We start from the raw sequence: 14,717 nt of genomic DNA, 5'->3' as shown, positions 1-14,717 counted from the left end.
TTTAAGTGTCACCTTAAAAAAGATTGAGGATGGCAGATCAGTCCCCACAGTCTTCTGGGGAATAAGGTTCCAACAAGCACTGCCGTCTTGTCTCCACCTACTGCCCTTTTAAACATGATGCAAGCTAGAGATTACATCCCGATTTGAAAATGGCAGCAATGATGTAAATAACAGGAAAGTAATACAAATAGGACAGCACCAACACAATTTTAGGCACTGCTAAATTGAAGTATGTACAGCAATCCCCTTTGCAGTTACCACCATTTTATTAAGGAAGAGGAAAACGGCCTGGATGCTGTGAAAGTATAAAGGAAGTGTTACCTTGGTGTGACCTGAGTGACATCAGATGGGTGGAGAATCCGACAGGTTGTAAAGGTGTAAGTGGAGAAGGTGGAGCTCAGACATTTCCCTGGGTTGTGGGCTTCAGAAAACAGGAAAGTCATTATGACATGGCGGCATCCTTAAAATCCGATGCCTGTACAAATTCTTGCATTTTAACGCATCAGGAGATGCTACCATATCTTTTGATGACTGCGCAAAATAATCAGGCCAGCTGATGCAGATGTGATTTCAGCCTCAGCTTCTGAGGATGTATGAGACACTTGACGTACAGATTAATGAAGTGTTTCATTTCTTGCTATCCCTTAACGACAGGATAAGAAAGGAAAACTGTTACAAATTCAATATATGACTTATCAGTATTTGTTTTTTTCCTTGCAGGTAAAAAAGCCCTGTAAAATGCAGTTAATATTAGTATTTCTGCTACAGTATACACATACGCAGCCACCGGAAAGAGAAACTAAATAAAATAATGCTAAATCATGAAATTCCAGACAGCAAAACCACACCTAGCGAACTGGAACCCAGTGCTTTCTGTGTCAGTGAGGAAATACAATGTATAAAGCCCTATAAACCTTCTTGAAACACCTTGACTTTTTATGAAAATATCAGTTCTGCCATTTACTGTTTCACAAGATAAATGTGTTGTGAATTCACGTGGATGAATGCCAGCTTAACATCTTCAACATCTTTGAACAAAACAGGAGCCAACGCGCAGTCATGCAACAAAATGGCGGATTCGGTGAAATTACAAAATGCAGATACATTTTAAAACCAGGATCTTATTCAAACCCTGAATGCTCCAAAGAAAGTCTTCTAAGGCTCGTTCTACCGCATGTAGCTCAGCCGTTTGTCTTCTTTTCTAAATTACGAAAAGAAAAGTGTTCTGGCTCTTCTCTAGCGTTGAGCTGTCCATGGAAAACAAAGCACTGAATGAATAAGAAACTGAAGGTGACGAATTTTAACTGCACAACCAAATGCGAAGGATTGCACAAGAGGAGGTGGCTTATTCGTGATGCGAGACAGCACGGGAGCTCACCAGGGGCCACCGGTGTGCCAAGGATCTGAGTCTGGGGCAGGAAGACGCTGGGAGGAGGAGAGCTCTCCTCCGGAGGGCCCGGCTTCCTGGCCTCTGGGGTGGAGGAGCACTGCACCTGGAAAGTGATGCCGCCTTCCTCTTCATCCTCCGCGGCTCTCGGCCGCGGGTTGTCCTCGTCATCCTCCTCCAGATCCGAGAGGCGGTAGACAGCGTCCTCGGGCAGGGGTGTGAAGCCCTTGGTCACCACACCGGGCCGAGTGTCCAGGATGGTGGCCAGGTGGGGCTGGGCCAGCTGCTGCCAGTGGTGCAACGTCAGAGAGCCTAAAGGAAGCAGGGGCATTATTCACAACCGTCGAAATTGTCCTCTTCTTACCATGTAGCGTTTTTTAATCTAAGCAACCCATGCAGCTGCAGCAGACAGAGATATCTGTTATCCGATCGGTTATCAGAAAAAAACATCCAGAAACCTACCCTGAGAAACACAGAAAGAGGGACTACATGTCAAAAGGAACATCAGTCCATCATAGGGCACCAGTTTAGTCAACATGTTTTTGGAAGGTGGGAGGAAAGCAGAGCATCCAGCAAGAATCCAATGGAGCACAAGCAGCCAGCAGCTATATAACCCTGCAACTCACAACTGGCAGCCCACTGAAGCTCAGCAGCTGTGAGCCTGGCCAGTACCTGGATGGGAGACTTCCTGGGAAAGCTAAAGTTGCTGCTGGATGTGGTGTTGGAGCAGCCAGTAGGGGGCGCTCACCCTGCAGTCTGTGTATGTCTAATGACCCAGTATGGTGACGGGGACACTTTGAGACGTAAGACTGAGGACTCTCTGTGGTCATTAAAAATCCCAGGGCATTTCTCGAAAAGAGTAGGGGTGTTACCCTGGTGTCGTTGTCAAATTTCCCCCTTTACCAATCATGGCCTCCTAATAATCCCCCTCTCTGAACCGGCTTCATCACTCTGCTCTCCTCCCCACTGATAGCTGGTGTCTGGGGAGCGTTCTGGCGCACTATGGCTGCCGTCGCATCATCCAGGTGGGGGCTGCACACTGGTGGTGGTGGAGGGGAGTCCCCATTACCTGTAAAGCGCTTTGAGTGGAGTGTCCAGGAAAGTGCTATATAAGTGTAAGGAACTGTTCTCAGAACTGTCCTGTGGCTTCATTAATCCAGCTGCTTTCTTGACTTCACGGTGAAAAAATTAGAGGAAGTTGGGCCGCCTACAGCATAAACAACGTTGAGGAGCTTGTTGCAAAGATTGGAAGAAGGGGCCCTTCTCCCTTTCCCAAAACAAATTAAAAAGACCCTCTATCGCCTGTACCTTCTATGGGCTTAACTATCTGCAGTTTCTCAGGCAGGAAGGTCTTGAAGCAGCTGGAGCTGCCCGACAGGTCGGTGAAGCTGGTGCCCGTGGAGAAGACGCTGCCGGTGGGGGAGCTGCGGCCGCTGGCCCCGGCCCCCGACAGGGCCCTCAGCTTCCTCTCCCGCTCGTCCTCGAAGAACTGCCGCTCGCACAGGTAGTTCTCCCGGCGCAGGGAGAGGCGGCGCAGGGCTGCCGCCAGGTCGCTGCTGCCGGGGGTCCCCGGCTGCCCCATCCTGCTGCCGTCCCTGCGCCAGAAACGTCCGACAAAACACGCCGTGACGGCAGCCGGAAACGGTTGTAAATCTCGAGATGTCAGGCAATTATCACCCAGGCCAAGAACATCCATCTCCATTCCCCCCCCCCCAACACCCACCACTCCAGGGAGCAAATAATCGTCAATATATTTACTCACGCAACACGCCAACATACTGTATGGGATCATGGACCTGACTGCCAACAACTAGTATTTCAAAACAATTTTTGAAAACGAAATACCTCAATTTAAATTTTCCACTGTCAGCTGCCACCATCCCTGATACACATCGCCACCTAGTGGCTCACCAGAGTTAGCTCTCCACCTTGCCTCACCTTACTTTAATGCACTAAAATAATTTATAACTGAGTGGGTCTTTTTACCTGAGGCATGTTACTAATTTCCTCCTTTGTGAGCATAATCTATAAATTAATCACTGAACACTTCTAACATCCCCTGACAGCCTTCTATAATAGATCAACTGATATCCTTTAATTCTTCCTTACAGATTGGAAATTGGAATTGTATTATTAAAAGGTTTATTGCATTACATTTTGATTCCATTGACTCATTCAACCAATGTCCAGGATTTTGATTAATCTTGTACTTACAGTATGCAGTTTTTCACATATTTCTACATGCTTTACAAAATACATTTTTCAGCTGTTAGAAGAACTTAGGCAAGACTTTAAATTAGCAAAGAACTTCCTACTTCATAAACTTTGACAAAATAGGTCACCAGAAGGGATACTTCACAGTAAATGTGCAATTCAATGTCGGGAGGAAAAGACAAATGACTATTGAACCACCCTGGTGAATTTCGTTTGGTACCCGGGCCTGACCTGGGACTGTATGTTGGTGGTTCAGTGCGGTTCTGGTGTCTGACGGGCTGTACCCCGGACAGGAAGGGCTGAGCAGTCATGACGACGCCACTTTGGTTCGATCCAGGGATGGGAAGTGGAGGAAGTACCACAGCAGAGTGAGCGCGAACCGACTCATTTACCGTCTTGACCGTCTCAAACACCCGTTTCTGCGTGTTCCTGCCGGAAAGTGAAGAAGGAGAAAAGAGTTCCAACCTTCCCTGCTTGAAACAGTGAAGCAAAACCTAAGGATAAAGACCCAACCACTCATTTTCTAACTGCTTTATCCAGTACAGGATCACAGGGGATCTCCGGAGTCTATCCCAGCAAAGCAACAGGCACAAGACAGAATACGCCCTGGGTGTGACGCCAATTCATCGCTGGGAATATATAGACACAGACAGACACACACACACACAACCAGTTTTCTCAGAAGCTGATTAACCTACCAGGATGTCTTTGGACTGGGGGAGAAAGCTGGAGCATCCACATGAACAGGGGGAGAACATGCAAACTCCACACAGACAGTACCCCAGGTCTGGGATTGAACCCAGGGCCTCAGCGCTGACAGGCAGCAATGCTACCCACTGCGCCACCATGCCACCCCCAGGGCAAATAAAAATATTCTTTTGCTTGTTAATGTACACAAAAACTCAATTCAAAATATGCTTTTTTAAAATACTGGAAACTAAGCAAGGACACTTTTCTCAAACAGGAATTTACCATACTATGTTGCATCTAGAATGGAACTGCTGCTGATATAACTCCACAGGATAAATTTTACCCTGAATTACAGGAAACAATTTTACCAATAATTTATGGCACATTTACTTTATAAAATGCCTAGGCCGTGTAGCATTTGTTCTGCTGTAAGATACTGAGGTAATGAGTTTAAATTTAAAACTTAAAACATTTGTATCCTGCAGGTTTCTGACCTTTGGTCATGAAAGACGTTTTCTTCCTCCACACTCAACTCTCTTCGCATAGTTACTTCAATTTCAGCAGCTAAAGAGTCCTGTAACAGATAGAAGAGTGTAAAAAGACAGCCTGTTATCATTAGTGAAAAAAAGAAGACATTCAACATTAATTACTCTCAATTTACCAATACTGTGTACATATGACAGCACAGCACTAAACTACTAGTCAGGAAACACTGGGAAGATGTTTAAATCAGCACAGCATTTCTCAACTTGTGTGTTGTGGAATTTTGGAAAAATCATATATGAGAACAATGTAAATGAATATAATTTTTTTTTTTTTACACACATATATATTAGTTCTGTAGAGCTACCCAAGTATCATGTTACATGTACCCTCCATACACATGAGCCAAAGACCACACACTAAGACTGTATCTGTGGAAAATGTGAGTAAATTTTCTTTTTGAAGTCTGAAGGACAGAAAAAGACCAAAAACTGAGAATGTCTAAGGGTCTGAGCAAGAGCTCTAAGCTTCACGGTCATCAATTCCTGCCAGGATAAGGAAAATACTGTAACCCATCTTCCTCAACCCAGATTTGTAGCCTTTCTTTTAACTTCAATGAGTTCTTAGTTTTAAATGAGACACCAAATAAAAGAGAACTGACAGTTTTACAGTAAAAATACAGGGGTGAATACAGAAACGTCCTTATATTGTTCACAAATGTGCAAGATGATAATAACATGACTCAATACGTCTTGGATCATACAGTGCGCTTGCTCATTGCAATAATTTAGCTCTCATGACATAATGTACCACAAATTACATCATGTGCTGTAAGATACACATCACTGTGTTAATAAATTCAATTACCTTTATCTCACTTGGTGACTGTAAGACTCAGAAGAAATTTTATAAATGTAAATGCAACAAATCAAACTTAACCACTATGAATAACATTCAGCAAAAATCTAGTGACCTTGTGTAGAAAATAACACTGAAAACTGAATTATATAGCATAGAATTCTCTGTTTATATGTTTATATAGGTATTGAATTGAAATAACCTTTATTGCCCCTATGAGAATTTGTCTTGCACAACAAGAGCTCATAAACAAAACATATACAATAATAATACAATACAACAACATCAATACCATGAGACAAAACAACATTTAACAACACCGCTCAATCTGAACTCAATCCAGTACGATAAGATTAACAACAGACATTTAGCTGGTAAAGTGTCTAAAACAACAGCAATAATAATAAGATTCCTACTTGCCAACAATATGTTCATTGTTCAACAATTGAATGCTTTTAGGTATAAAAATGCTCTCTGAGACTTTACACAGGGGATCTGATATCTCCTCCCAGAAGATACAGTAGCAGAGTATATTCTAAAACGAGTGGATTAGAGGAGTCATCCAAGCTTTTATGTGTAAGATTATTAATACTGCATGTCACTCTGTTAAACATATTATTGGTTCCAAGGTTGTGCCAGTAATCTTGTCACCAGTCCTGATCACTTTGTTCAACTTGTTTTTATGCTGAATGAACAAGGCACCCCCCCCCCAGCTCTGAACACAAAAGGTTAGAGTGCGCTGAATAAAACGTTTGTAAACAAAAAGACGACATGCTTTCTACATTCAAACTCCTCAACTCCCTTATAAAATGCAACCTTTGTTGCACCTTCAAATTCCTCACCTCTGTACTGGATATCTCAGTTAAGCAATGAATAGTGCTAAGGTCTTTATGTTCAGTAGAAGACTCCACACCCTCCCTCAGAGCTCTCGTCGTTTTCTGTGTTGTTATATTGTAGCAGTGTATCACATGCAATGTGGATTGTAATAGGCACATATTGCATTACATAAAAAGGAATGTGAAAACTGCATTAAAAGAATGAGTCAGCAAAATCATCACACTACTGCTAATCAGTAAAAATCTAGCCTATTAACATCTAGCGACAAAGGTTACAGTACAGGACTCTTACTCATCGTTACATGACCCCTTGCCATGGTTTCAAAATTGGTGATTCAGCTATGAGAGCATGGATAAAAGATGAAGAGTCTCAGCAAAAAAACCTTTCTGCAAAAGTCAACATGGATGATGACTGTCCCATTGTGATTTAACGGTGGTGACTGAGGAAAGCTGTATTTTTTTCCTAATTTTAGTTTAGTACTATTTGTTTTTGCTGTTGTTAAGTGAGCCATTGGTTGCACCCACCCTTAGACCCACGGCACACATTGGGGCCCATTCTCATCTATATAGTAACCCTATTTTTAAACACTTATTTTAGCAATCAAATGAACCTGCCATACTCGCTAGCTTCCTAACACCGTTGTCATGCCCAGGCTGGGACAGATTGGCGTACCACGGTTGCCAGGGACAACCGCCGCAGTCGCACGAGCTCCCAGCCTTCAACCGAGCCCGTTCAGACGAGGTCAGGACGGCGGTCAATTAGAATTAATTATCATCAATCGGGGAATCAATTCACAACTCAGACCACTTAATGTACTGCCTATTTAAGACGGTTCACTCCGCTGAGCGTTACCATTAGTGCTTTGAGTGGAGTGTCCAGAAAACGCTATATAAGTGTAAGCAATTCTTATTACTATAACCGTCCAGCCCTCTCCAGCCATTTTCTGCTGAGAGCCTCACCTCACTCGACAGTTTTCCCCCTCATTATTCTCCCTGCTCGGGCTCAGTCGCTCGGGCGTCCTGGCTGTGCCTTGGGCAGCCCCTTTTCCCGGAGACGTCCGCCCTGGGACCCGCCTGCCTGCGCCACACTCTCTCTCTTATCACCCTCGCACTCTCTCCCTGCTTCACCTGAGCTTTTCTGCACTTGGGCTTCAATCAACCACAAAGCTGCAGTTTCTTTCTGACAGTAGCAGCATCACAAAGTGTATAATGTCTGCCAAGCCACCACATTCTGTCCCAAAGTCGATTATATATTAAGCTTAGCCATTAACATCATTAGCTTGGTAAGAAGGCAGTATTGTGTTAACAATAAGTGCTGTAAATCTTAATCTTTTTATGGTGCTTCAGAATTGCTGCTGTAATGTCTTCTTGATTTCTCTTCAGTCAGTTATTGAGTCTCACTATGAGTACCCTTTGCCCTGTTCTTCCTACATCCACTTGCTAACCACTCTAGGAACCCGGGCCTATCCTGGCAAGCAACGGGCGCAAGCCGGAGTACACCCTGGACGCGATGCCAGTCCATCACAGGGCAGACAGATACAGACGCACACTTACACCAGGGCGAATTCTCCCAGAGCCAATGATTCCACCAGCGGGTTTCTGAACTGTGGGAATAAACCCACACGAACACGTGGGGAACATGCAAACTCCATGCAGACAAGACGCCCACAGAACCTGATTTCAGTCTCTGCTCCGCGGAGGTTATGTTGTATGTGACAAAAGAGTAAAGTCCAGCTCTTTAAAGTCTTCTGGTTTGAAACCCTGTGAGGCGTACAGATCTTTAATACGGACACTCCTGTCAATGCCAGGCAGGGTCTCAGGCTAGGACAGGGAACAGGCTGGTGTAGCCCATGCTGAGGGCAGTTGAGGGAGTAGGGGGGAGGTCTCACCATAGGTAAGAGCCCATAGGACTGGTGACAGCGTATGGCTGAGCTGGGGGCGGACTTGCTCCTGAGCTCCTTGATCTCTTCCTGGGATTCCTGGAGCATCCCCAGGCACTCTGCGTTCCGATCCTGAAGCTCATGTAGCTAAAAGACACAGGAGACAGGCCACTGTTACAAGCACACAATGGGATTCCAATAAAAAAAATCCCTCTACTACAGGCATGGGTGAGAACTGTCGTTAGTGCCTTGTTGCTAAGAAAATATTGACTAAAGTGCATTACATTATTCATTTTTTTTTGTTGATAAAATAGTTTTTGCAGCACTTTACGTCATCTGTCGCTTTGGAAGTTAATACGTTGTATGAAGGAGCTCTTATTGTATAAGAGGTATCTCCTGTTGTTTTTAAGTGTACAATAAGTATAGATACTTCTTGCATCTCTAAAATCATTTTTTGCTGCCCAAAAACAAAGCCTCAATTTTTTATGTGAGCATCCTGGGCAGGTTTGTAATTTCAGAGTGTGTAGAACATCATGCTAGAAACAACTCCAGCAGATGGTACAAGCAGAAATGTCACATTTTTCAAAGTGAAATGTCAAATAAAAAACAACGAAAATCTGCTTTATTAAGCAGAAATCAAAGTGAAGGAGAATTATATGTGTGTTTACAGTAGGTCAGCCTCAACCTGTGTAATTTTGCAGGTGCATTCTGGGATGTCCAGTAAAGCCGTTCAGATCACTTCCATCGTCTTTTAAATATAGCTGGGAATGTTTAAAGAGAAAAGTCATTTCTGGAAAACTTCATCAAGCGTTTTCATCTTTTCAGATTCTGTAATTTTATTTCAGAAATGACTGTGAAAGAACATTTATATTGCGCAACAAAATACACGTTCTGGGAATTGTATTGCCCAGAGCACGAATCATGAAAAATAAATGAAGAAACTATCAAAAATGGGAAAAGAGATGGACAAGACATCCATACTTCTGCTGTGAGCTGCCGCTGAGCATCTTTGGAAGCCTGCAGGTGAATTTTTAGCTCTTCTTTTTCAATCACCAGCTGCAGAAAACACAAGCATAAAGGACATACATTTAACAACATGCTACATTTTTCACTGAGATTATCGTCACAAGAGTGCACCGTATACTTAAGCAATGGAAAAATGGCATAGGACCGTGAAAATTAGTTTCCTTTAATCAACTGTTGTTAAAACCTGCTGTTGTAAAACACTGCATTATAGAAGTTAATGCTTTCACTTTTCTTTTCATTTGGCTGCCAAAGATCTCGAACTAAAACTTCTAAATCAAACTCAGGGAATTTTATAGTACAGGTGACAAAACTGGACTTTGCCAGGAGAGATTTCAATTATATCATCCTGCAACTCACAATTGGTAACCCACTGAAACTCAGCAGGTGTGAGCCTGGTCAGTACCTGGACGGGAGACCTCCTGGGAAAAACTAAGGTAACTCCCTACAGTCTGTGTTGGTCCTAATGCCCCAGTATAGAAACGGGGACACTATACTGTAAAAAGGCACTGTCCGTCAGACTCTCAGCGGTCATTAAAAATCCCAGGGCGTTTCTCGAAAAGTGTAGGGGTGTAAACCTGACAGCCTGGCCAATTTTCTCCCAGACCTCCCTGATATGGCCTCCTAATAATCCTCATCTCTGAACTGGCTTCATCACTCTGTTCTCCTCCCCACTGATAGCTGGTGTGTGGTGAGCGTACTGGCGCACTATAGCTGCCGTCGCATCATCCAAGTGGGTACTGCATGTTGGTGGAGGGGATTACTATTATTATTATTATTGCAGGGCAGGATGAGTAGTGGAAGGTTGGTATCTTCAGAGTTCTCACCTCCTTGACCCGGTGCTGCAGTTCGACTATCTGCGAGAGCAAGGTGGCGATCTCCTCCTGATGCCTCAACAACTCCTCATTCTTCCGAGACAGCTCTTCCGTCATCGCCACCATCTGGCTGTTAGACTCCCCTGTGCACACCAAGGAACACACATGGTCACTGAGCAGACAAGCTCACCGAAAAGAAAGAACTTCACAACTAAGGAACTCGATTTAAAACTCAGCTGTGCTCCTCGTACTGCTTTTTCTAAAGCACAGCGTATGGCAATGAGAGAAAATATCTGGGCTATTACAATAAACAACAATGACTTCAAACACTTTTTTTTTGCATTCAACCAAAACTTACTGAGTTCTTTCACACAGTCGCTGACCAGCTGCTGCTCTTTCTCCTCATATGTGATGGTCTCAGTCTTTAAGTGGCAAGCCTAGAACAGTTATACAACAATGACAACAATTTTGAGACCTTGACTTTGGCAAAAACTGTTCAGAAACATGACTGTGGTTGGTTTAAACTCTGTTTCAACTGGCTCTGTCGTGTTCACATCATTGTCCTCACTTTTCTTCCTCGAGAATTTCTGTACTTGGCAACGCCAAACGTAATGATTAACTGCCCGTTCTGTTAAAGAACCCCTATCAAGGATACTGTCCTCACATTTTATTTCATTTTAAAAAAAATAAAGCTTTGCCTCGAGTAAAACAGTAAATGTAATTTTAGTTCAGTCCTGCATTATAATACCATGGGTTAAATTTACACTGCAACACAGTCACTGCAAAAATATGTGCCCATACCTCCTTCTACCAAGGGAAAACTATAGTGCTTGAAAGCAAAAAACATGTATAGGGTTACTAATATGAAAGGTTCTTTGTGGAGAAACAAATAATGCGGAATCTAAATCAAATATAATAAGTTAATAAGTCTTCTGAATCTGTTGGTGGTCTCCTTCCAGTCTTCCATCACACTCCATATTGTTAACTCATCCATCAATTTTCTAACGGCTTCATCCAATTCAGAGTTGCAGGAGAGCTGGACCCTATCTCAGCAAGCAGGGATATGGGATCAAGGTGGGATACACCCTGGACTGGACAACAGTACATCTCAGGGCAGACACGGACACAAACACACACACACTCACACCAGCTTTTAGAGCTTTTTACAGAAGCCAATGTGTCACTGGACCTTGGGAGAAAACCCACGTGACCCTCAGGGAGAACGTGCAAACTCCACACAGACAGCACACCAGGTCTGGAATTGTGACCCCAGGGCCCCAGCGCTGCGAGGCAGCGATGCTAACCACTGCGCCACCCGTTTGTTGAACACTTAACGTTTCTTTCTCAATTTTATTAAATATTACGGAGTAGACACAGCAGAGACATTACGTTTACGTTCAATAAGAACAAACTTTCGAAAAAAGAGATGAAAAATGAAATTAAGGATAAAAAAGTGAGAATGAAAGAGAAAAAAACAGGTGCAGTCAAAGCTATATCAGAGTTTACCATAAAAAGGCATAAAGTTTATAGTGTAATTATATATAATGACTTAGGAGTATACACTGAGCTCCTCTTTCAAACCTAATGCTCTCAAAGGCTTATCCCACAATTCTTTAAAATTGGAACATTGGAAAATTTCATTAGGCAACCAGCTCTGATTAGACAAGCTGTTTAAAAGGTTACAAATGAAACAAAGGTATTCCTCCCATCTCAATACTTTTCCTACTTCTTTTTGCCTACACATACCCAGACCCTCTGGAGATGAAGCCGAGACAAACGAATACTATTTAATGCGCATCGCCAAGTCAGAAGCAGATGGGAAACTGGTGGAAGGAAAGCAAGGGCGCGACAGAACAATCCGGAAGGTGCGCGGGGGCTGGGATACCTGCGAGCGCAGGGACAGGTTCTCCTCCTCCAGGTCGTGCAGTTTGTTCTGCAGCGCCTCCAGCTGGCTGAGCCCGTGAGCCAGGCTGAAGGACTCGTTGTGGCGCAGCGGAGTGGAGCAGCTGGAGTCCGTCTCGCTCTCCTCCGACGCGCTGGCTACGATGCGCAGTAGCTCGTCCTTTTTGGACAGCTCGTGCTGCAGCTGGTGAACCTGCCCACCGACAGCACAGCATGCTGGGATACCAAGCCACTAAACATCACCTACCGGCTTCAAAGTAGGCATCCGGTACATACGGAATTAAATGATATTTCCAGTTACGCAAATACAGCCCTTTTCAAAACTGAATTAGTTTGTTCAAAGCCAATTCGAAAAATTGCAAAAGTAAATTAATAAAAAACGAATACTACACATCTTAAAGTAGGTAACAGGGAAGAGAATAGCATTCTGAACATATGAAATGCCCCATTCAATGTACAAGAAACACTAAGGCTTGTATTTATCCCATGCTCAAAATCAGAGATTGGATGTTTGAGATAAGAATACAAAATTGCAACTTTGGGAACAAACACATATCAGGAGTGAAACAATGCAATTGGAGATTTAACTCAAGAGTACAGAGATATATAACTGAATAAATTACATAAAGTACTTTAGACCATGGATCAGCTTCTTTTCATTTGAATTTTCTAATCTACTGGTGGTATAAAAAGACCCAGAAACTGTTTAGGATTTCAATATCCAAGGTCTGGGAAGGCGCAGTATTTGTTTAGACAGAATTAAGGACAGAAATTTCCAGATGTCCAGATCTTGAGGACCAGACGCAGAGAATTATAAAGTAGTCTGCTACAGAACAAATATCAGTTTGTTTGTGGAACAGTCTCAGCAAAGTGTTGAAAGACAAAATGCAGAAACTTTTCTCCAATGAAATGATATATTACATTTTGGTAGCATCATGTACTAATGGTAAGGACTCCAGATTCCTGACTATCTGCAGGGTACTTCACTAGTAATCGCTCTGCTCTACAAATGGGTCTTGTAAATGAAACTTGTTTCTCAGTTGACTTACCTGGCAAAATAAAGAATTAAAGAATTCAAAGCATACTAACAAGACAAACCAAAAATTAAACTTTCATTGCTTCAATAACATAAAATCTGTCTTAACTTTGAAATAACCTGGAATCGTATAACTCTAGTCAGCCTGAGTTTGTGTACAGGTCAAAATATTAGGAAACATCACTGAATTTAGTGTAAGACTTCTGTGACCAGCTAAAACAACTTGGATAAGAGGCGATATGAACTAAACAAGTCCTGCAAGGCTTGTAGCCTAGTTATACCCCAATTTTGAGATTAGAACTGCTGTCAGTCAGTGTAAGATTCTGATGAGTTTAAAGGTGTATGAGGTTGAACTCACTGAAATATAGGGAACTGTCCAAAAAGCAGATGATGAATGCCTCTCTCTTCCACTTCAAACCAATCATGTTGCCTAATTTGACTAGAGGGTTCCTATTTAATACTTAATCTTTTAAGAAAAGTGTACATAATGCCATTTCATCACTAGACATTTAGGAGGGGATCTTTCTTCAAAGGCAGTGGAAAGAAAGAAACTGAAATAAAGAGTCGACATGGCAACAAGAACCACAATGCATTGCAACGACAGCCTGGGAGGCCCTGTTACTGCCCTCACCTGGTCGAAGGCCTGCGCCAGCTGCTCCTCCAGGGCCTCGTTGCGTTCCTGCAGGACGTGGTTGCGTTGGAGGAGAGACTGGCCTATCCTGGCCGCCAGCTCCAGGTCCCGATCTCTCTGAGGAGGGGCAAGGGACAGACCAACACGTCACACTGGGGGCAGCACTCAGGACGGTTTACAAAGCCCAAAACAGGCCGCCATGACTCAGTGCTTTCTAGATTCTCTTTCAAGTTTCAGTTTTCCCTATGACACAGTGTACTGTATATAGATGTGCCGGACACTTTGGCTGCTGGTGGACATTGTCAGAAAAAAAATGTTAGTCTGTTAGTTTAAACAAAATCTCTGAGGCTGAATTCTAAATGAACAGGGCCCTGAGTTCAATTCCGGACCTGGGGTGCTGTCTGTGTGGAGTCTGCATGTTCCCCTTGTGTTTGAGTGGGCTTCTTCCAGGCGCTCCCATATTTGAAAGATATACAGGTAGGTTCATTGGCTTCTTGGAAAATTGGTCTTAGGGTGACTGTGTGTATATCTGGGTCTGGGTCTGCGTCTGCTCTGGGATGGACTGGAGTCTTGTGCAGGGTGTGTGTCCACTGCTTGCCGGCACAGGCTGCGACCCTGTATTAGATAACGTGGCTGGGAAATGGATGGATGATCTAGCTCGAAATGTGTCCCTGTGAGTCATATGAGGTACAGAGTATCGTCAGAGACAGGAAGAAGATAAAGATGCTCACCTCAGCCAGGAGATGTGTAACCATGTCGATGTCATTGTAGGTTTTTGTCATCTGTTCCACCCTGTCTGAGCTGAGAACTAAGCAAAGAGAAGGCGCACAGTCAGGAAAGGTTTAAAGAGGGTCTCGTGTAAGTCTTGAGGTAGCTTATATTAGACGTGTGGCTAAGTTTTTACACTCAACAACTTCTGTATCTGTTGTTTTCTTTACTAACCCTTTAACATAAGAGAAATA

General features: G+C 43.4%; 1 protein-coding gene across 3 annotated transcripts in view; it reads right to left on the bottom strand.

The window, feature by feature from the left end:
- trak2 (trafficking protein, kinesin binding 2) overlaps positions 1-14,717 on the bottom strand; it is a 60,308-nt gene that overhangs the window by 5,758 nt on the left and 39,833 nt on the right. For all 3 annotated transcript variants that reach the window (XM_088930185.1, XM_088930183.1, XM_088930184.1), the window contains 12 exons: positions 14,487-14,563; positions 13,756-13,872; positions 12,072-12,281; positions 10,545-10,623; positions 10,199-10,329; positions 9,330-9,404; positions 8,358-8,495; positions 4,786-4,865; positions 3,833-4,030; positions 2,696-2,982; positions 1,379-1,699; positions 322-421 (listed from right to left, as the gene is read on the bottom strand). In XM_088930185.1, coding sequence (XP_088786311.1) covers positions 322-421; positions 1,379-1,699; positions 2,696-2,982; positions 3,833-4,030; positions 4,786-4,865; positions 8,358-8,495; positions 9,330-9,404; positions 10,199-10,329; positions 10,545-10,623; positions 12,072-12,281; positions 13,756-13,872; positions 14,487-14,563 — 1,813 coding nt within the window. The remainder of the gene's footprint in view (positions 1-321; positions 422-1,378; positions 1,700-2,695; positions 2,983-3,832; positions 4,031-4,785; positions 4,866-8,357; positions 8,496-9,329; positions 9,405-10,198; positions 10,330-10,544; positions 10,624-12,071; positions 12,282-13,755; positions 13,873-14,486; positions 14,564-14,717) is intronic.

Source organism: Atractosteus spatula, chromosome 13 (assembly GCF_055471065.1).
Source record: "Atractosteus spatula isolate fAtrSpa1 chromosome 13, fAtrSpa1.hap1, whole genome shotgun sequence".
Taxonomy (NCBI): Eukaryota; Metazoa; Chordata; class Actinopteri; order Semionotiformes; family Lepisosteidae; genus Atractosteus; species Atractosteus spatula.
This window is presented reverse-complemented; position numbering and strand designations above follow the sequence as displayed.